The 23060-nt window shown below is 42.4% G+C and overlaps 1 protein-coding gene across 1 annotated transcript in view; it reads left to right on the top strand.

Annotated features, from left to right (window-relative positions):
* eipr1 (EARP complex and GARP complex interacting protein 1) overlaps window positions 1–23060 on the top strand; it is a 115864-nt gene that overhangs the window by 50170 nt on the left and 42634 nt on the right. Inside the window, exons 5-6 of the mRNA XM_080750665.1 lie at window positions 3372–3471; window positions 21833–21969. Of these exons, the coding sequence (XP_080606791.1) occupies window positions 3372–3471; window positions 21833–21969 (237 nt within the window). The remainder of the gene's footprint in view (window positions 1–3371; window positions 3472–21832; window positions 21970–23060) is intronic.

Here is a 23060-nt window from a genome sequence, read left to right as displayed (position 1 = left end):
ACTAAACCATCGTTTTCTTGGGCCATTTGTAGCCCAAGGAATGTTTTTTGTGCAAAACAAATGCTTGCAATGGATTCAGCATCATTACAAACCCCTAGTTAGACCCCTCAAATCCAACTTTACCCAGGAAAAAAAAGTGTTTTTCTGGGTATTTTCCTCCTGTATAGAAAGTCGATGGGAGCCCAACTTGATTTGGCCGCTGTGGCGACCCCGAAGGTCGCCGACTCGGGCGCCCTAGCTAAATCATTAGAGCATACCCTGGGCTACATCTGTGCAAAATTTCGCGCTTTTAGACTAATTAGCGCGAGATTACCATGTCATCTCCCTTAGGCCCCCGACTATTATCCTGGGGCGGAACATTGCCGAAAAATTTCAGCTTGTAGATCGGCTATTTTTTGGTAAAGACATCTGGTAGACATCTACTGGCAGTGCACAAGAAATTTGCCACTTATCGATCCAGTAGTAGTTTGCAAGGTTAGCTACAGACAGTCAGATCACACACAGACACACACACACACACACACACACACACACACACACACACACACACACACACACACACACACACACACACACACACACACACACACACACACACACACACACACTTGTGCGCGCTCGTGCTGAACAGTAAAAATAGGAGATACATGTTTTTTGCCCAACAGCAGTGATATGCTAGTCTTGCAAAACTGTTCCCTTTTCCTTGCTTCATCAGATTTATCATCACTCATTTCACACAGAATGTCAAATGCCACTTAATACACATTTAGAGTTATGTACATTGTCATCAGAGTAGATCCTTAACTTCTTCTTTTATAACAATGGTGATATAACTTTTTGTCACTGCCGAGAGCTTGGTCCAATTCCATATAAATTGTGACCAAAAAGCGTGTATTTTAAATCCTCCTCCTGGGAATCAATCAAAGGTTTTTAAAAGGTTATCCATAAGTCTGACCGATTAGTCTCATAATTCAGAGTGAAACAGCATACAGGAGTGTTGTTGACACCATTTTTTCTTCTACTCTACCAGGGGTCCTTGAGGGGGTTCTAGGGGGTCCCCAGCCAAATGTATTAATACAGCATCACAATTAGCCTGTTTAGCCATTATTTTATATGTTGGATATTCAAACATAGCAGATGTACAAGCTCACAGAGCTGAAATCTTGACATCTTATATACATATTTATTTCCAAAATCTTGAAAGAATTTCTAGCACATATCCTTTCTTCTGGGGGTCCCTGGCACAAACATTTTCAGATGTGTTGTCCGTGACCAAATACATATCAATTTGGTCATCAGCAACAATGGGTCCTTGTTACAAAAAGGTTTGAGAACCATTTTTCCACACACACACACACACACACACACACACACACACACACACACACACACACACACACACACACACACACACACACACACACACACACACACACACACAGTATGTCTATGTATTTGGCCCCTTTCTTGTTTCTTTTATTTCCACGTCATCAGACTGATAATAATGTAACTTATAACTCATGAGCGTGCGTGTGTGCTGTGTGTGTGTGTCTGTGTGTGCGTGTGTGTGTGTGTCTGTGTGTGCGTGTGTGCGTGCGTGCGTGCGTGCGTGTGCGCGCTCGAACGTGTGTGTGAGATGTGACACCAGTGACAAAATCTACATCTACAAAATCTACATCAAAGTGTAGATTCCCAGTTAGCTTGATGCCACTGTCCTTTCAGCTCTTTAGGAAACTGAATGAAAGGTTGGGATACCTATTTTATACAAGTAGTAGCAGACACATTCAGAACTACAGTAGAACACTATGAAATTGAAGCTGATGAATTGGTACTCTCTCCTGCTGAAAATGTTAAACCCACCTGAAATGTAGTTGTCTGTGTTTATTAAACTCATTTGCTGCTCCAGACATGAAAGGCTTAAAGTTGTACCATGTAACTTTTTTTATAAAACAAATCTTAAAATTGTCCTAACTCTTAAATCGCTAAAGTTTTAGAACACCCACTCCGTTATTTTCAGCTTCTGAAGCCTTCTCTTTATACGTTTTCTATGATCCTGACCGGGGTCTGGTTTTCGCGCAAAAATTACGTCATCATACACTATCGGCCAATCACAGCGAGGGTTATACACTGCCGGCCAATAACAGCTATCTTGAAGTGGGGTCGCTAGCTATCACAATAGGGCGGCCATATTTGTAGGCGCCCGTGTGTCTCTATCTATACTCGGGTGAAACACTCCGTTTCTCCGGAATGCCTGAACGCACAGGAACCAGGGACCCCTCTAAAGATAGATCTCGGCGAGGTGGAGGCAGACGCGGGGGTGACGCGGGGGTGTGAGGCCCGGTCCGCGGCGAAAAACGGCCGAAAGACGCGGACGCTACTGACCACTAGTTGAGCAACTTACACAGTATAGCTTTAAATGTCCAGCGTGCCGGCCGCCTGCTCCGTCTGCGGCCAGTCTCTTATTTTGAAGGCCGGAAGTAGATCGAGCTAACTAAACTAATTCCTACTTGACGGAGATTCACCCGGAAGTACTTCTGGTCCAAATGTAAACAGGGGTGGAAGATGGATCCCTTTATACTTTTGCTATTTTAGCGAGAATCCAATGCCATCCTTGGCATCAAAAGTGTTTTTGGGAGAAAATGGACGATAAAGATGAGAAAGACCGTTGGTTTCAATGTTATGGGATCACTATTGTGTGGATGTGCGATGATGATGAATCGGTGACTCCACCCGTGCCAGGGCTTTTCAACGGACGGTATGTAGCCATTGCCAGCTTTACTGTATATACAGTAAATAGCCCGCGGGATCGGCACTCTAGATACCTTTTAATATTTCCCGAGTATTCGTGGGATTGGCATTCGGTTAAAGAACTGGAGAGACTGGAGAGGCTCATGTTATTGAGCAAACACTCTTTAGCAATGATTAGTATCAGAATATAGAGCTTTAACCTTTTAACAAAAAACAAAAGAAAAAAAATGGATCACTTACCCTAACCTTAACTACTCTACAACATATTATTCCATGGAAGTTGTTTTGGGACTGCAGACCTACTGTACATGTATTATCTGGTATGGTTCAGTGTATTCTAGCAGTTTTCCTTCTCTTTTTACAAACCTGCTTCATTCCCCGATGGCTGATGTCTCTGGTGTGTGCGTTTGCTTTTACTACAGCATGCTTGGTTACTGTATACATTATGTGTGTGTGTGTGTGTGTGTGTGTGTGTGTGTGTGTGTGTGTGTGTGTGTGTGTGTGTGTGTGTGTGTGTGTGTGTGTGTGTGTGTGTGTGTGTGTGTGTGTGTGTGTGTGTGTGTGTGTGTGTGTGTGTGTGTGTGTGTGTGTGTGTGTGTGTGTGTGTGGTGTGTCTTTTACAGTGTGTTGTGGGAGCCCATGGGAGACGGCAAGCGCGTGATTTCATTGGCTGATAACCATGCTCTACTCTGGGACCTACAAGAGAGCTCCACACAGGCCACGGTGAGGAGGATAAGATATGATAAGACACGTGTTTCTCAAACGTCATCATGCCAAGGACCCCCCAATGTACTTATTTGGCCCTGGACCCCCATCAAAAAAATACTCTCAGATGTGACAATAGTGTTCTAAAATAGCCGACTTGTGACACTATCGACACATTTGGTGTCAAGAGATTTGGTGTAGAAAATGTTGGAGTAGGAAAAAGTGGTCAAGGTATAGTTTACTTTACTGTCTATCAGCAATGAGTATCCACCTGTGTCTGCAAGACTTTACTGTAGCATTATCTGCGGGACACTTCCGGTTAACAGCAGACATACAAGCTCACGTCGCGTCGCAGATGTAACCGTTGTGAGCTTGTAGATCACACTCGGCTGCAACGCCAGAAATGCCGCTCGCCTTCTGCGCAATGCACAATGGGATGTTGGAAAGTTGTGGATACAGGTGGATATATGCACGGCAGGGTTTTCACTAGTCATTTTCCTGGCAGGCCAACGTGACCGACAGTGCCCTTTTGTCAACGGATGCACTGCACTCTGCGATGTTCCTTCGTCTGTCCATAGTTTAAAAAAGAATAACTTATCTACTAGCCAAATTGAACACCTTTATGTTGGTCTCACGACTTGCACCCTTCGTAGTTCCATTCATTTTGCACCATGTTGCAAGGTAAGTCTCTGTGCCACGCAGCTGTACAGCCAGCTCAAGCGTGATATAATACATTGTTGCATGATGGTGTCGCACGGCTAGCATCGGCGATATACACGACGCATTGAGCTTGTAGATTGGCTCTGTTGGCCGCAATATACGATGAAGCTGTTGTGTTTATTACGTGGAACACAGCTGTCGAAAGAAAAATACACAGGTGATCCGCCAGTCAATGTTTGCTCATAAAAAAAAGGAAATATGATTTTGATTGTTGAACTTTTGGTATTAATGTTGTTTTAGTGTTACTTTATTTAACATCCAAATAGCCTAATAATAATTTTACTAATAATTTGCGTGGAGCAAGGCAGCCACCTAATGTGGCCGGTGATCACTTTATTTATCGGGCCAATTAATAATGTAATTGGCCAACAACGGCCGGTATATATCGGCTAACGGAAACCTTGATCTTCAAATATGCATCTTCAACAGTGAGTATCTGGATGAATATATATAAGTACAATCTGTTATAAATGAATATAAGAATGTGTAGGCGCACACACACACACACACACATGCACGCACGCACACACACACACACACACACACACACACACACACACACACACACACACACACACACACACACACACACACACGCATATGCATACATTAGACACCCACCTGCTCTGTATTCTACACAGGCGAGACACGCACACATACTAACGTACACACTTGCCATATCATACAATAGCTAACTCATTATTTGATAACGACCATATCTTGGTCTTATCTTGCACACACACACATACGCACGACACGCTCGCGCACGCACGCACTCACACTCGCACATACACACACCTTCTGCGTCAATGTTGGTGAGCAGATACCACAACTCACTCTCTCTCTCTTACTCTCTCCACACACACACACACACACACACACACACACACACACACACACACACACACACACACACACACACTGGGCTACCTATAGGCATCTTGTGTGCTTGTCCCTTTCTGTGAGCTGTCTCCAGTTAGTTTCATATCGCTGTGGCCTCGTCTCCCCTGCTGTGACAGTAATAGTCTTCTTTAATAACCGGAGAGAGAAAAAAAAGAGCAGTCATTCTCTCTACTTCCCCCTCAGTACACGCAGTAATATGTACTGTACAGCACTACAGCCGTGCCTTACAGTACAGTACTGTATGGTATGTTTCACGTCAAACGTGGGTGCTGAGAACAGCTCGCGTGCCATCATGGAGGCCGAATAATAACAACTGTGTTGTGTAAATATGGGGGAAAACAAAGCCTGGTTAGTATAATCAGCGCCGTCATGTGGGAACCTTGTATGTACAGTACCACACCGTTTTTGAATTATCAAATATTGTATTAGTCAGAAGTACAGTAAGACATTAAAGCTAAAAGGATAACGCAAACAAGTCAGGATCAACCGCTGAAGAAGGCCATCCCTTTTTTCAAGCTATTTAGCAGGTGATTGGATGGGACAGTCTGTCTATCACAGTGTCTATCACTCATATTGACGTGTTTAGTGAACACTAAACGCAAGCCTCTTTTTTTCAAACGCATTTCACCTGGCATGGGGATCGAGGCGGGGCGCGGGGGACCACGACGTGAAGTACTTTTGAAAAAAAGAGGCTCGCGGTAAAGATGATGAAAGAACTACAGTTCAACTTCTAGATACGCCATCATCTGGCGGCGACCGGTTACGGTTTTGGACATACAAGGTTTCCACAAGACAGTAACGATGATATAAACATGACTTGGCATCCGAACTGGCCTTCTGTGTGTGTGTGTGTGTGTGTGTTTTATGTGCATATTAGAGTAATAATTAACAACCCCCCACTCTGTCTGTGTGTGTGTGTGTGTGTGTGTGTGTGTGTGTGTGTGTGTGTGTGTGTGTGTGTGTGTGTGTGTGTGTGTGTGTGTGTGTGTGTGTGTGTGTGTGTGTGTGTGTGTGTGTGTGTGTGTGTGTGTGTGTGTGTGTGTGTATGCGTGTGTGCGTGCACAGACAGTGATGGAGCTATAGGTGAAGCCATTAGTAATTCATGCTTTCACTGAGAGATTCTCACAAAGGCCAGCCAGGTCACACGCCCACAGGGTGTGTGTGTGTGTGTGTGTGGGTGGGTGGGTGCGTGCGTGCGTGCGTGCACACACACACATTTGCTTTAATTTGACGTGAAAAAATCACTGCTATCCAAGAGATTTCAATCAGGCTTACGCCAAGACAAATGTGAACACACATACACGCACTCACATGCACACACTGTAGTTACACATTATGCACTTGTGTGTGTGTGTGTGTGTGTGTGTGTGTGTGTGTGTGTGTGTGTGTGTGTGTGTGTGTGTGTGTGTGTGTGTGTGTGTGTGTGTGTGTGTGTGTGTGTGTGTGTGTGTGTGTGTGTGTGTGTGTTTGAAAACACATTCAAAAGTTGCAAAAATACAAGCTTGCTTGAAGGGATGGGTTTTTCATGATTCTGAATCCGTTGCAAGCATTTGTTTTGCTCAGAAAACGTCCATAGACACTTTTCCAGGTCATCACAAAGCAGCCGTTTTTAGCCCCAGGAGTGTTTTTCACACAACGATGAGGTATAAAATGGCGATTAAGTCGTTAATCAGATAAATCACTTTTGTCCGTTTTTTCTAGTTGATTCGCTGAATTATAAAAGTATAAACAACATACAGTATAATTTATTTAAAAAACTGCTTAATAATTTATTTAAAAAACTGCTTCAAGATTATTGTGGAATTGAAAGAAAGGGATTGAATAATCACAGCCCCAACAGACAGAGATAGGACAGCAGAGCAATGATGAGAGAGAGAGAGAGAGAGAGAGAGAGCAGTGGCGTCAGTTCAGAAAAAGGTAAGGTATGGCAACATGACTGGTGTCTTGCACTCGCGCGAAGCATACCTTAGCAACAGGCACGATGAAAAGTACATTTTTATTATTTCCACCTGTAGCCAAGGTATGGCAGCTGCATACCCCTGCCATACCCAATTGACGCCCCTGAGAGAGAGAGAGAGAGCGAGAGAGAGAGAAGGGAAACTATAGATTATAGGAGAGAGACTGAGTGAGATAAGGAGAGGGGAAGAGATGGCGGGCGAGAGAGAGAGAGAGAAGGAGCTTGGCAGCCAAGACAAATTCCTCCAGTGCTGATGAGAATGCTAATCTCCTCTCCTCCCTCCCTCCCTCCTTTCATCCATCCATCCCTCCATCCTCCTCCCTCCCTCCTTTCATCCATCTCTCCATCCGTCACTGGTTGATGTGTTCATCTCAAGCCTTGTCCAGCTGCAGCATGGATTTAACTGTCTCAAGGGCCAGGCTGGATTAGTGTGTGTGTGCGTGTGTGTGTGAGAGAGTGTGTGAGAGTGAGTGAGGGCGCGCATGTGGGAGAGAATCGTGTGGCTGTCCCACCAATGTGCATTGTTTGAATAAAGATTTGCATTTGTGCGTATTTTATGCACACGCACATGTGTCTGTGTGTGTGTGCGTGCGTGCGTGCTCGAGCGACCGCATAGTCTTCACGTGCGTGCGTGCGTGCGTGCGTGCGTGCGTGCGTGCGTGCGTGCGTGCGTGCGTGCGTGCGTGCGTGTGTGTGTGACTGCATGCGCATGGCTCATCAATTAGAATCGCTGGTGGAATTGAGCGAGAACATCTCCACTGACTCACTGGCACAGCCACACACCTTGTCCAGCACATCTGTTCACCCCCCCCCCACACACACACACACACACACACACACACACACACACACACACACACACACACACACACACACACACACACTCCCTTCTTATGCCAAAGCATGAACGCATGGTGATTTGACAGATAGCACTGCGCGTTAGCATTGCTCGCGCTCCTAAATGAATGTGTGTGCGTGTATGCTGTCTTGTTAGGGTGTGTGTGTGTGTGTGTGTGTGTGTGTGTGTGTGTGTGTGTGTGTGTGTGTTTTTGTGTGTGTGTGTGTGTGTGTGTGTGTGTGTGTGTGTGTGTGTGTGTGTGTGTGTGTGTGTGTGTGTGTGTGTGTGTGTGTGTGTGTGTGTGTGTGTGTGTGTGTGTGTGTGTGTGTGTGTGTGCTGTCTTGTTAGGGTCTCTAATTTAGTTAGAGCTCTAATAGGGCTGGGAACGCAGGACACACGAGGCTCAGGCTTGTGCCAATGCACCACTCCTCCTCTCCCCCTGATCAGAGCAACACATCCACCTCTCTCCCTCTCTCTCTCTCTCTCTCTCTCTCTCTCTCTCTCTCTCTCTCTCTCTCTCTGTCTCCTCACTGTCTGTCCTTTCCATCTGTCTGTCTCCCTTTCCTTTGTATCTGTACTTTGGATGGGAAGATATGCGATATAATCGTTTATCGTGATAAAAAACACTCAAGATAATCGTATCGTGGAGATTTAATTTATCGTGATATCGTCCTCTGTCATGCACTGGGATCAATTCACCTTTTATTTGCGGAGCTGCATATCCAGTACCACTTAAACTCTCTAGAATTGGTGAAAGGTACTTATAATATACGTAGGACTCTCTATCAAATATCTTTGCCAAAACAATTGCCGATCTACAAGCTCACAACGCGTCACGTTGTGAGCTTGTAGATCTGCTTTTGGCGAATGTTCCGCCCCAGGATAATGGATTTTGATTATCGTGATAATATCGTAAATCGCGATTTCTTTTGTCACAAAAATCGTGATATGAAATCTTCATATCGTCCCATCCCTAATCTGTACTGCTTTTCTGTATCTCCTCTTTCTTTTTCTCTCTGTCCTTTCTGTCACTCCTTCTACTATCTCTCTCTCTCTCTCTCTCTCTCTCTCTCTCTCTCTCTCTCTTTCTCTCTCTCTCTTTCTCTCTCTCGGCTTCTTCACCTCTCTCCTGCCCTGTCCTCTACCTTCACCTTTACTCCTCCCTTCCCGTTTCTTAATGCTCTCTGTCTCTCTGTCTATTTGTCTGTCTGTCTGCCTGTCTGCCTGCCTGCCTGCCGGTCTGTGTGTCTGATAGCCTACCGCTGCCCCCTCTGTCCTCTGTTGGTGAAATAATGAGAGCAGCAGCAGAGAAGGTGTGTGCAGGGACGGAGCCGATCGATAAGCTCTGCTCCAGCAGCCAGAGCTGAGCCATATGTGGAGAGGGAGAGAGAGAGACACTCAGGGAGGGAGGGAGAGAGAGAGAGAGACACTCAGGGAGGGAGGGAGGGAGAGAGAGAGAGACTCAGGGAGGGAGGGAGAGAGAGACACTCAGGGAGGGAGGGAGGGAGAGAGAGAGAGAGACACTCAGGGAGGGAGAGGGAGAGAGAGAGAGAGAGAACAAAAGAGGAAGAGGTGCAGGTGAGGAGGGGGAAGAGGGAGTTTGGGGTCAAGGAGAGAGAAACCATCACGTTCTATTGATCAGTGGTTTTCAACCCTGTGGGTGAGGGAGGGTATTTGCAAGTGGGCCCCCGAATAAGTGGCCAGGACACACAACAGTACAACATCACCTCTCAGACCCAAAACGTAGAACATTTTGTTATCGTTTGATACGATTTTGTCCACGATTCCATGCTGCATTGGCCAACGTTGAACAAAATAACAATTCCTCTACATTCTCTAATTGTGTAGACCTCTTTTAGTTAAAGATCTATAAGGGTCCATGTGGTTACCAGCTCTCCATCATTTAGCTGGGGACCACCTACAGTATAACCCCCTAGAAGGTAAAATGTAGTTGGTTGCTTTCAACCACTGATCCTGGGCTGAGCCAAGTCCAACAGGAAAGGCTTCTGTGTCACAAAGCACTAAATCATCATTAATCTTGTGCATTGATTTCAATTAGTTCCGACTCAAACACCTCAGGCCTCCAGTTTGATTCGGCTTCCAGCGATGCGGCCGCCGATTGGATAATGTTATCCAGTCTCTCTCCTGATTGGATAAAATTGCTATCCCAGACCTGGAAAATGTATTTTTCTGTTCACTAAAGAGCTAAAGAGACGGGGAGACTCCCGTTACAGTACGTTACTTAAATTAAGAACTCCAAGGAGGATCTTAGTTATAGGTGTAATAGTGTAATAGGTGTAATTGTGTAATAGGTAATAGGGGGTGGGGGTGGGTTAAAGTGGGTGTAGATGGGTGGAGGTGGGTGAAAGTGGATGGAGATGGGTGAAAGTGGCTAGAGGTGGGTGGGTGTGAGTGGAGATATTGGTGAAAGTGGGTATCAGGGTGGGTGAGGACTTCTTTCTCTCAAGTTCAATCTTCCACGTTTCTATGGCTTATAGTGCATATTGCTTATAGCTTTTTTTCTGTATGCCATGCCTCATTCACATAGGGAGCTTTAAAGCTAAAGTTTAGCTTGGTAATTCAATGTTATCTCTATGGAAACCAGCTTTTAAAATTTCCAAGCTGGAAAAAAGCTTGGAATTTTTTAAAGCTGGTTTGCATAGAGAATACATTGAATTACCAAGCAAACCATTAGCTTGGCTTCTCGCAGTGTGAATGCAGCATAAGTCTATAGCTTGTCCCGTTTTCGCTGCTTGCAGCTATATATATTTTTGACTATTGTGAGGTGTTTAGTTTCACAAGATGGTGTTGCAGCAACTCTTGCTGCTTGTGGGGAAGGATGGCTGCATAGATGCTGTCGTCTTCTTCCCCATCTTGTGTGTGAGATGGAGAAGATGTGGTGGTGGTGGGGGGGGGGGGGGTCGGGTCCTTTTCTCACGGGTGCGTGTGTGTGATGACTTTTTTCTTTTCTTTTTTTCTAGCTGATACATTTTAACCTATTTAGTGTAGACCAGGGGTCTTCAACAGGGGGTCCTCAGAGTTACTACAGGGGGTCCTCCAAATCTTTGTGTGATAGAAAGTTGTTTTCTTCTTTTTTTTATATTAACCACTTGAACCCTTAACCCTAGTGTCCTTATTTTGAGAACTTTAGCCAAAAATAGCAGATCTACAAGCTCACAACGCCTCGCACTGCGAGGCGTTGTGAGCTTGTAGATCAGCTATTTTTGGCAAAGAGCTTTGGTGTAGAGGGGAAAAAGAGCTGTCAAACAATGAAACTATGAAACAATGAAACTATATGGAATCTATGAACAGGTTGTGGGGGTCCCTTCTTCATCTCTCTCTCAACTAAGGGGTCCTTGGCCTGAAAACGTTGAAGACCCCTGGTATAGACCCTGATGCCGATTCTACAATATCTTCAAAATTCGTCCAGTTTTCTGAAAAACGTATGTTGCTGTATCAGTGGTGCTCAAACTTGTAGTTCAGCTATTTTCACAATATTTTGGAAGCGAGTCGAAGCGAGTAAATGCAAAAGTTCTTGTCCGGGTTGGGTGTCCATAGTTGAAATATTATTATTTTGGGGGGTCCCAGCCTAAAATTGTTGGGAACACACACGCTACCAATTCCAGTGCAGCAGTCCCTCTGGGATATGGGATAGATCAGCCTTGTAATATAGGATACGGGACAGCTGACTAAAGGCCCTTTTCCACCGGCAGCGATAACGATGACGATAACGATTTTAAAAAATGTGTTTTCAATTGAAGTGGATCGGCAGCATCCACCCAACACCGATAAAGACAATGATAGCCGACAACTATATCGTTAGGATCTACAACGGTGTTGGGTGGTTGCTGCCGATCCACTTCAATTGAAAACACATTTTTTTAAATCGTTATCGCCATCGTTATCGCTGCCGGTGGAAAAGGGCCTTAAGTGTGGATAAGATCGGCTGGATAAGCCATACAGTCAGTAATTGAGTACATTTACTGTACTGTACTTAAGAAGAACAATTATGAGGTATTTGTATTTCCAATTTTCTGTACTCTTCTTCCACTCAACTACATCTCTGAGGCAAATATTGCAGCCTACTTTTACTCCACTACATGTATTTGAAAACCTTAGTCACTAGTTACTTTTTTAGTTTTTGGTTATTATCACAAAACATAGCCTACATTACCCACTTCAGCCCTATATACATTTCGGCCATTTGAAAATAGCCAATGTACAAGCTCACAGTGAGTCGCAATTTGCTATTTTCCCATTTGTGTACATTTGAAAACTTGTGAAATGTGACCTTCTGCATATTGAATACTTTCAATTGTTTACATTTTGATACTAACACTTTGTACTTTTACTCAAGTAAATTTGTAATTCTGGATTTATACTTGTAACAGAGTATTTCTGCATGGCAATTGTGATACTTTTTTGAAATGTGGGAACTTTTACCATGACTGCATACAGTGGTGTGAGAAAGCAATTTAAGGGCAGAGGTGGTTCGGTTTCCTGGCATTAGCACCAGCAGCATGAGCTACTTAGTACTCTTCTTTTACCTTTCTACTTTGTTTTCTTTGTGTGTGTGTGTGTGTGTGTGTGTGTGTGTGTGTGTGTGTGTGTGTGTGTGTGTGTGTGTGTGTGTGTGTGTGTGTGTGTGTGTGTGTGTGTGTGTGTGTGTGTGTGTGTGTGTGTGTGTGTGTGGACATTAGTTCCACAAGATGGAGCAAGTCTTACTGCTTATGGGGAAGTTGTGGTCTTCCCCATCGTGTGTGACGTGGGGAAGAACACAACTTCTGAGGAACCTGAGGAACTGTAACTAAATAATTCTGCTCTTGTGCAGTGCTAGCTTCATGTGAAGCATTGTTTTCTCACTCAACAGTAAACAAACCAGCATACAGTTAAAATTGTATAAAGGGTATCTGCACGTTTCTAAAGTTACAATTACATTTTAAATACCAAATTGGCTGATCAAGTTTGTGAAAATAGCCGATCTACAAGCTCATAACGCCTCGCAGCTATCAGCACAATGTTTATCTGTGGAAGCAAGTGGATCTAAAAGTAATGTCTACAATTCCAAGTGCTTGTCAGGGTGGGGGGTCCCCAGTTAAAATAAAAGATTGTGTGTAATGTCATGCTTGCAAAACGTCTTCTTTTAGCAAGGGGGTCGGCCGCAGGTTTCTGTCGAACCACGAACAACGCAAAGCGGAACAGAAGCACCAAGATAAAAGAGAAAACACACTTCTCTTGTGTTCACTCCGTTCTGAAGAGAAGAGTTAAAGTCATAAAGGTAGAGATGGCTGTGGCTTTTCATTCTGAACGCATTGAGATCCAAGAGGAAGATGATGCTGAGACCAAGACTACAGCTCAGGACACACGTCCACAGGAGATTGGATCTGGTAAGAGACCTTACTACTGTAAAACTACAAATCACAAAAAACATTGCTTTTTAACTTTTAACGTATTTAGACCTGGACATTTTTATTTTAACCATTTTATTATGCTTTAATTATTGAACATTTGTGAAAAGTCTTTGAATCTATAAATGTCTTCTAAATCCTTCTAAGGTTTTTGAAAAATGCATTTTTCTATGTCAGTGGTTCTCAAACTTTATCATGTTATTTGAAAAAAAAAAAAAAAAAAAAAAAAAAAAAAAAATATATATATATATATATATATATATATATATATATATATATATATATATATATTCAAAGATTTGCAATTCATTTTTTCTGAAAAATAGCAGACCTACAAGTTCGCAGTGCGATGTCTAAATAGGTTAAACAAGATCAAGATAGGTTCTCACTTCTTATTCTCACTCTGTGTGCGTGTGCGTGTGCGTGTGCGTGTGTGTGTGTGTGTGTGTGTGTGTGTGTGTGTGTGTGTGTGTGTGCGCGTGCGCGTGTCTCCAGCCAGAAGATGGTACAGGGCGGTTGGACTGGGTTTTGGATTGCTCTGTGTTGTTCAAGCTCTGCTCAACATTGGTCTCAGACTCTCTCTATGTAAGTCAAGTCTCACGACAATGAGTTTTATTATAATGTTTTATACATTTATGATGTTCCAACACATGTTTTATGTTTTTTGCTAGCAAACAGAAACTGTAGCAGCATATTAGGAAAACATTATAATATTTTTTAAATGATCTCTCATTTTGTGAATATGGTTCTTATGCAGACCCGTGCAACATGGTGGAGGGGGATCAACCAGCCACCAGCTACAACCTGTCACTGGCCTGTACCAACTTGACTCATGAGCGAGACCACCTGGCTGGCTACTACTGCACCATTAAGGAGAGGGATCAATTAAAGACCAGTTTTGACCAGTTAGAGGCCAGACAGAACAACCTGAATAACCAGAAAGACCAGTTGCAGACCAGTTTTGACCAGTTGCAGAGCAGCTATAGCAAACAGACTGAACAGAGGAACCAGATACAGTCCCGTTTAGACCAGCTTCAGACTACATATAGCAAACTAGTTGGAGATCCAAATGAGCTGAAGAGGAGGCTCTGTGGTGAGTGACACTCATTTTTCTTTTCTTCCTAAATTGTTATATCATGTTGTGCATCATTTGTTGTTAATATGAGAAAATTAAAGACGAGCACACTTTATTCTTTTCTTTGTTAGAATCATACGGATTTACATTTGGTGGTGGTCGGTGTTATTACATTTCTACTGGGACGAATACCTGGGAGCAGAGCAGACAATACTGTAGAGACAGACAATCAGACCTCGTGGTCATAAAGAACCAAGAAAAAAATGTGAGCGTGTGTGCGTGCCATGTGCGTGTCATAACCTATATTGAATATATTGCACAGTTCATACTTACAACTTTTCAACGATATCTTCATATAATTGGTCCTCATTAATGCTCATTATAATATGGCACCATTTTTGATCTACTCACTCCAAGCTAATTGAAAGTGCAGGATTGTATTAGTTAGAAAGTTAGCAGGCTGAAATACAAGCCATTGTTCTTGCATAAAAACTAAACTAAAAACTAAACTAAAAAGAAATATTTATATACAGTATATCAAATCTTGTTTGAAATGGCCAAACCTGCCTTCCTATGTTGTAACAGTAGGCCAGTTTCTGAACTGTCAACAGGCTTCCTCTGAGATACAGTGAGTAGACAAACATGGCACCATATTATAACAAGCATTCGTGCGGAGCAGTCATATGAAGATAGGTTGCAAAGTCCTTTAAGTAACCAGCTACTTGTTTTGTTCAGGCCTTTGTTGACAGAGTTTTTAATGGACAAGCGTGGCTGGGTTTGACTGACAGAGACCAAGAAGGCCAATGGAAGTGGGTAGATGGTACGCGACTGACCACACAAACGTAAGACCTTATCTTCATTCTTCTCTTCTTCATTTCAACAACATTTTAATTCACATGTTTATACTTTGCGCCGTTCTTTTCTCTACATGGTATTAAATGTTATATATTAACATTGCCTAGTGGGTGGGTGGATCGACAGTGGACGTCGAAAGGGTAACATCTGGACTTGTGAGGTGCAATATTGCTCCGATCCGCACCAATGTTGTCACAATCATTGGAAAGACTCTACTGTACCTTGACAAGCAGGGGCCATCGCCATGTTGATTTGTGGTGGACATTTTTGACAAAACTTGTCAAAAGTTTTACCAGAAACACATAGCGATAGCCCTGAATGACCATAATAGGTCTGTAACTGTGTCCATGTGCTCGGTAGTAAGTCAGATTCTTTCCCAGTGGGGGTTGGCCTCCACCAACCCTAATGGAACCAAATGGACCCGTAAGGGGGTCCTTACAAATATATCATGTGAGAACCACTAGTACTAGTTTGAATCCTAATATGCCACAGTGTCGTAGTAAATAATTGTAAATAAATAAGTAATTGCCATACATAAAAAACATAAGAGACTTGACATTCTGTAACTAGGTATTATGATCAAAATAACATTATAATGGTGTGCAAAACAGAACATCCCAAATTTCCCACGGACAAGGCAGTCTTTGCCACGGACACATTTTGTCCGTGTACGGACATATTGGTGACCCCCTATTACAAGCGTTACTCCAGTTACCTTGCCAGGACAATGCATCTATAGAGCATCGCAGCGGAAGTGGATTCCTGGGGTCACTTGATATTCCCCATTCATTTTCGCCATAGACTTTTACAAATATATTTATAACAATTATGTTAAGCCTCGAACCAAGCCATCCAGGATGGAGGTGAATCCTGACCATATAACCTTTTTTTCTATGTGAAAACATATTTTAATATTACATTATTTGATATACTACATTTAATAACTACCCTTTGTTTAGCGATGTTCAAAATGTTCTTTTCATAGAAAAAAAGGTTATATGGTCATGATTCACCTCCATCCTGGATGGCTTGGTTCGAGGCTTAACATAATTGTTATAAATATTTTTGTAAAAGTCTATGGCGAAAATGAATGGGGAATATTAAGTGACCCCAGGAATCCACTTCCGCTGCGATGCTCTATATGGCTAGATTTGAAGGCTAGTTATAAAATAGAAACACTGGCCCCAAGACAATAACACATGTTTTCTATTTCAATATCACTACGTTAATTTGTCTAACATCTAGAAACCCATTTGAGGTCATTGTGAAAAACAAGGACAACTAAATTAAAGAAAAAGTTAAAATTGTAAATGCATTTTGATAAAGTAAAATGTCCTTTCTTCTGCAGGTACTGGGACACTGGTGAGCCTAATAGCAATGGGGATGAAGATTGTGTTATTATGTCTGGGGTTAATGGACAAAGGTGGCAGGACTATCCCTGTTCTAGCGGTTTCCGTTGGATGTGTGAAAAAGTTCTATAGTGAAATCACTATTTTCACAAAATATTAGTTATGTGGTGCGTTGGTCAAATGTATTAGCTATGCGGTTTGTTGGTATAATGCAGTGGTGTACTTTTTAATATCAATTCATTGCTGTGTTCACATTTTGACATTTTCCAAAACAATTGAAAGATTCCATACATTTTCAACACCAAGTATAGCGAAAATAGCAGATCTACAAGCTTGCATGTAATGTACTTATATTAAGTGCAGTACACTACGCAAGTAAATGTACTTTGTTGTACTGTCCACCTCTGGTTCATTGTACTAGTTACTGTATGTGTTGTGTTTGTACCTCTACATCATGGGTGTGCTTATATGTCATATAGTTTATCTTTTTGCTTTGGTTTGTCTGCCTTGTAATTCTACCCAATACGCAGTGCAATGTGCACTACAGTATATTACAATTTATATTCACATTTTAATTGTTTAGTTGATAATACATCATGTGTTTAATTTTGATAACATGCTTCATAAAGAACAATAAAGTATGTCTCATATTCTTAACAGTGAAAGTTTTTATGCATATTTGTCACCGTTTCACCAATCAAAAGTCTAATTAGGGGCCAAGCACGAAGTGCGTAGCCCTTAACTCTTACCATGCCACAGTGGTAGATTGACGTAAATGGGCCAAAAGCCGTCAGTGCCAATGACGTATATAATAAAAAATGATTATTTTCTTTTTTTTTTTTTTTTCTTTTTTTTTTTTAGATGTCAAAATGACCTGAGATCAGAGAGATGCTTTTCTCTGTTTGTGTGTTGGCTCCCTCGTTTAGCTGATTGAGAAAATGTGTGTCCATTCTAGTGGATGGACACTTTTTTTGATTCATTCAGCTCTATCTCTGGAACCATTTGTCTGATTGACAAAATTATTTTTGCCACTGAATCACAACAACTGTGTCTGTCTCTGTGGGGGAAAAAATCAAAAAAAAAAATCTTTTCTTTTTCATTGCATAGTAAAGGAAACATACAAAATCCTGGCACAGGGACTTTGGGGCCATTTTGGCCTGGCATGGAAAGTGTTAAGATTTTACTTCCGCCGTTTTACGAAAAAAGTGCTGTATTATCTCCACGATGCTGTTGGTTTTTACAAAACTGGGCAATATAGTAGAGGGCTATGTCAGGATTCAGTGACACGAAGACCACGACCATTGGCCAAAGGGGTGGCGCTGTAGCGATACATTGAATGCAAAACTTTGAACAGGTATAACTCATGCCCTGTTTGACCTACAGCAATGAAAACTCGATACACACTGTCTCCTCATACCAAACAACTTCCGTGTTCTTCCACTATTTTGAATTATAAAATCACTAACACTGCCATTCCGAAGATTGACTTCCATATTTTGGAATGGCGGGGTTTCCAATTTTTCTATAAGACCCCGCCATTCCGAAATCAGACACACTACTATTCTGAAGATTGTGTAATAATAATAGGGAGTGGGGGTGGGTGAAAGTGGGTGGAAAGTGGGTGGAGGTGGGTCGGAGTGGGTGAGGTCTTCTTTCTCTCAAGTTCTATCTTCCATGATGTTTCAATAGTGCATATTGCATATATATTTTTTCCTGTATGCCTTAGTCCAGGGGTCTTCAAAAGGAGGTCCAGGACCCCTAGGGGGTCCTCAGAGTTACTACAGGGGGGCCGCCATCTTTGTGTGTTAAGAACTTTGTTTTTACATTAACCAGTTGAACCCTAGCATCCCTATTCTGATGAGAACATTAGCCGAAAATAGCAGATCTACAAGCTGACAACGCTATAGATCAGCTATTTTCGGAAAAGACGTTTGGTGTAGAGGGGGAAAAGACCAGACCAAGTACAGAGTGAATGGTCCAGTTTACAGTTTACTTACAAGTTGAAGCAAACAAGTGGTGTTTAAATATCTGAAAAAACGGGAATCCAACATAAACTGATAAGCTGTCAAACAAGTCTATGAAGCTATATATGAAATCTACAAAATAACATTCAACCTTTATAATTTTATACATTATGTAGTGAGGGTCCCTGCTTCATCGCTCTCTCTCTCTCTCTCAGCGAGGGGGTCCCTGCTTCATTGTACTCTCAGCTAGGGGGTCCTTGGCATGAAAAGGTTGAAGACCCCTGCCTTAGTCTATTGCTTGGCCCCGTTATCGCTGCTTGCAGCTACATTTTAGTTTCGTTTTTTTTTGCGGTCTGAGTCATTGAAGCGTGCATAACACTGAGGGATGAATTGTATAGATCTTCCCTCCATGGGAGCAAGGTGAGGCAGAGGTTAGTGGGGTCTAAACATTGACTTAGCAGCAGGGGGCAAAGCAGGGGTGGAAAAAGTACTCCATATCTTTACTTAAAGTAAAAGTATCAATACCGCAATCTAGAAATGCTCTGAAAGTAAAAGTCCGAAATACAACTTTTACTTGAGTAAAAGTACAAAAGTATCAGTATCAAAATGTACTCTAAACTTAGTGTAAAGTACCAAAAGTATAAAGTAGTAAGTACTCATCATGCAGAATGTCCCATTTTCCAAGTTTTCAAATGTATACAATGTAGGCCTATAAAAATAGCAGATCTACAACGAGATGCATTGTGAGCTTGTAGATCGGCTATTTTCAAATGGCCGAAATGTATAAAGGGCTGAATGTGGTTAATGTAGCCTATGTACGTTTGTAATAATAATCAAAATCTACAAAGTAGCTAGCAACCTAAGTTCAAATAATTGGAGTGGAGTAAAAGTAAAAAATACCTAAAAATTATATTTAAGTACAGTACTTGAGTAAATGTACTAAGTTACTTTACACCACTGGTGCAAAGGAACTAAGTACATTTACTCAAGTGTTGTACTTATAAAAGCAAACGAAATACAGACTGTACCTACAGTATTTTCACAAGCTAGGTTTGGAGTATGCAGTTAGCTTATATAAAAAAAAACTTTTTCATTTTTGAGCAGTGCCAGCCTCTCCCAACAACTGTGCATGTCTGTCTGTCCATATGTCTGTCTGTCCGTATCAGTACGGCCTCAACAGCTGCAATACCGCTGGGTGACCAACCTTCAAGCGCTGTTGAGCAGCCTTGAAGTGCTACTGTGTACTATGGTAATGGTATAGGCTAAGCCTCATTTTTATTTTTTAAAGCACCTTGTCGTGTGAAATGTGCCGTATAAATAATTGTGACTTGACCTAAGTACAATTTTGAGGTATTTTCTTTTTACTTTACTGGAGTACTTCCAATTTTCAATATTTTCTTTTTACGTCTACTCCACTACATCACATCTTTAGTTACTAGTTACTTTGTAGAGACACGCGGCAAAGGTCGTCCGGATCGGGAATCGAACCGGCGACGCCGCCAGGCATCCATGCCTATGTGGCATTGCCTAAGTGGTATGCGCCTGGACCAGTAGGCCCACCAGGGCGCCCCACTTTTGGTACATTTTGATGCCAATACTTTTGCTACTTTTGCTCAAATGAAATCTTTAACACTGGCTCCCTTTTTTTTTACTTGTCCTCATATTTCTACGGTATGCGATATTTATACTTTTACTTAAGTAAAAAAAAGGGGGGTACCTCTTCTTCCATCATTGACTTAGCAGCGGGACGGAGGGAGCAGAGACAGGTACATGCTCGTTGCCTCCGGGGTCTGCTCAACGCCTGGGGGTTGTGGGGGGGGTAGGACCATATGTGTTCCTGTCAATAACACTCATGTGCTGTCAGGCATTCAGAACACAGCGATCCATATGCTGCACGGAGGAGAGCCACGCTGCGCCGCGGTCAGCTGGCACCACCCTGTTAACGCTCTGACCTTGAAGAGAGACGGGAGGCTTTTCTTTGTGGCCGCCGCGCGTGCCGTGTTCTTTGGAAAATAAATGTGTCTTTGTGTCGACCGCACGTTGCAAAGAGATAATAATGTTATTCATTTATACAGCGCTTTTGTAGATTGTTGTATCTCAAAGAGGGGTCTGGGGACCCCCAGGGGTCCTTGTAGCATCCCGATCATTTTAACCACTTTAACCATGCTTTATACTTTGGCTATTCAAAAATAGCAGATCGACAAGCTCATAGCGGACACGCTCTGAGCTTGTAGATCTTCTTGTTTTTTTTATCATGAAAATGTGTGCACATCTTTGATTTTGTATTTTGAAAGCAAACATGTTTAACACAAATCTTCTCTCCTGGAGGTCCCTGGCACAACATATTTTGGAGATGCTAGCAGCCAAGTGCATATCATTCTGGGGGTCCTCGACAGGAAAATGTTTGAGTAGTCGCTTTACCAAAAATAAAATTAAAATTACTAATTGCAAACTAATGAATTGTGTGTTCTTTGTGTTGACCATAAGCGTTGGACGATAATGGATTTTGACGGTACAACTATAGTGAGGGAGAAAAATCACTGTTTCGTGATTATATCACGTTTATTACGTGTATATTTATTCCTTTCTTTTATAATGAAACAAGTTCATCAATCCATCCATCCATCCACTAACGACTTGCGATTTTTGCAAGTCGACTCGACTCAATAAAAAGTTGAGTTGAAGTCGACTTTACTGTTTGATGACGTCATCACATTGAGAGGGACTCTGGACTTCATAGAATAGCCTAAAGCCTAAAGCGAAGAGAATAGCCTAAAGCGATCCTTTCTTTCCTAAAGCGATACGGCTTTTGTTTTGATGTTGATATTATAGATTCCATTGCAACCAGCATCATTGTATAATTATAATCTTAATTCCTACACTGCACTGTTCTGTTCATCCATTGAAAAAACACAGGTGGAAAAGGAGATAATCATTCTGTCCTTGACAATAAGCAATCCTACTGTTTGAATGCTGTACACACGCGCACATGGAGCAAAAATTATGATACAAATAATACAATAACAGAATTTCAACTTTCGACTTTCCTTGGTGGGAGTGGACTTGTGTAATGAAGTCCACTGAGTCAATTTGTTGACTTTTTGGTTCATGCCCTACCATCCACCCACCCATCCATCCATCCATCCATCCAGAGAGCATGTGACAGTAATTGTAATGCATCAGACGTGTGGCTGCAGTTTGATGGAGCTCATTACTGAGGTTGATATTTGATGAGATTCTCGTCTCATAATGAGAATTATTCATTAGACTCATCTTGTGTCTTCTTCTTCTCCCCCCCCTGCGGCTCCAGATCTCCAGCACTGCAACTCTGGAGGGCAAAGGTCAGCTGAAGTTCACCTCGGGCAAGTGGAGCCCGCATCACAACTGCAGCCAGCTGGCCACCGCCAACGACACGGCCATACGGGGCTGGGACCTGCGCACCATGAGGTGAGCTACGATCAGCCGGCTTAACCCATGTAGACCTGGAATTATTTTATACTTTAGCTTTTGAAAAATAACAGATATACAAGCTGCGAGGTTGTACATCTGCTATTTTTGGAGGGAAAAAAATGCAAACCTTTGAATATATTTTTTGCAAAGCAAACTTTTGTAACTCAAATTTCTGCTTCTGGGGGTCCATGGAACAACGTATTTTGAGATGGGGGTCCGTGGGCCAAATACCTATATTTTTGGAGCTCCTTGACATGAAAAGGTTTGAGAAACATGTTAGAGCCCCAGCAGATGGATTGCTGAGGCGGAGCGCAACACCTACCGGCATTCACCAAATATTTGAATATTCGAATGTCAAAGTCACTATTCGACGTTGTTCACCGAAGTCGAATATTCGCTTTTTATTATTTTTTAAATTGTTTTCTCTTTAAAAAATGTATAGTTTATAAAGATTGGCTATAGATAGGAAGTCATAAGAATGAGTTGTCAATGCCCCTGGTGGATGAATTTGTTAATGCTCTATACCAGGGGACGTCTCAAACCTTTTTAGGCAGTGGCCCCCAAAATAAACATAATTTGAACTGGGGACCCCCACCCTGACAAGCACTTGGAATAGTAGGTATTACATTTAATGTGACTCGCTTCCACAGATAAATATTGTGAAAATAGCAGATCTACATGCTCACAACGCCTCGCAGCGCGAGGTGTTGTGAGCATGTAGATCGGCAATTTCACAATATTTGTTCACCTCTTGCTTACTTAATATTTGACAGTTTGGCCAGTCCTGTCGAATATTCGACTATTCGAATACTTTGCGGTAGAATAATTCGAATACTAAAAATCACTATTAGTGAACGCCCTACCTACCATCAGCTCCCTTTACCGCACCCAAGCCATGCTACTCATGTGCAGAGTTGGCAGTGCCCAGGATCGAACCCATGACCTTGTGGTGGAAAGGAGAGTGCTCTCTTGCCCACTTACCCTGTTGTTTGTTGGATTCCCGTGCCTAGACGCTTAAACCGTCAATTGTTAACTTTGTGCCAAGGTCGTCAAAAGTGAGTTTTAATTGCTATTAGCGGAATGGTTCA

The sequence above is a fragment of the Nannobrachium achirus genome (assembly GCF_963921795.1).
Source record: "Nannobrachium achirus genome assembly, chromosome: 20".
Taxonomy (NCBI): Eukaryota; Metazoa; Chordata; class Actinopteri; order Myctophiformes; family Myctophidae; genus Nannobrachium; species Nannobrachium achirus.
This window is presented reverse-complemented; position numbering and strand designations above follow the sequence as displayed.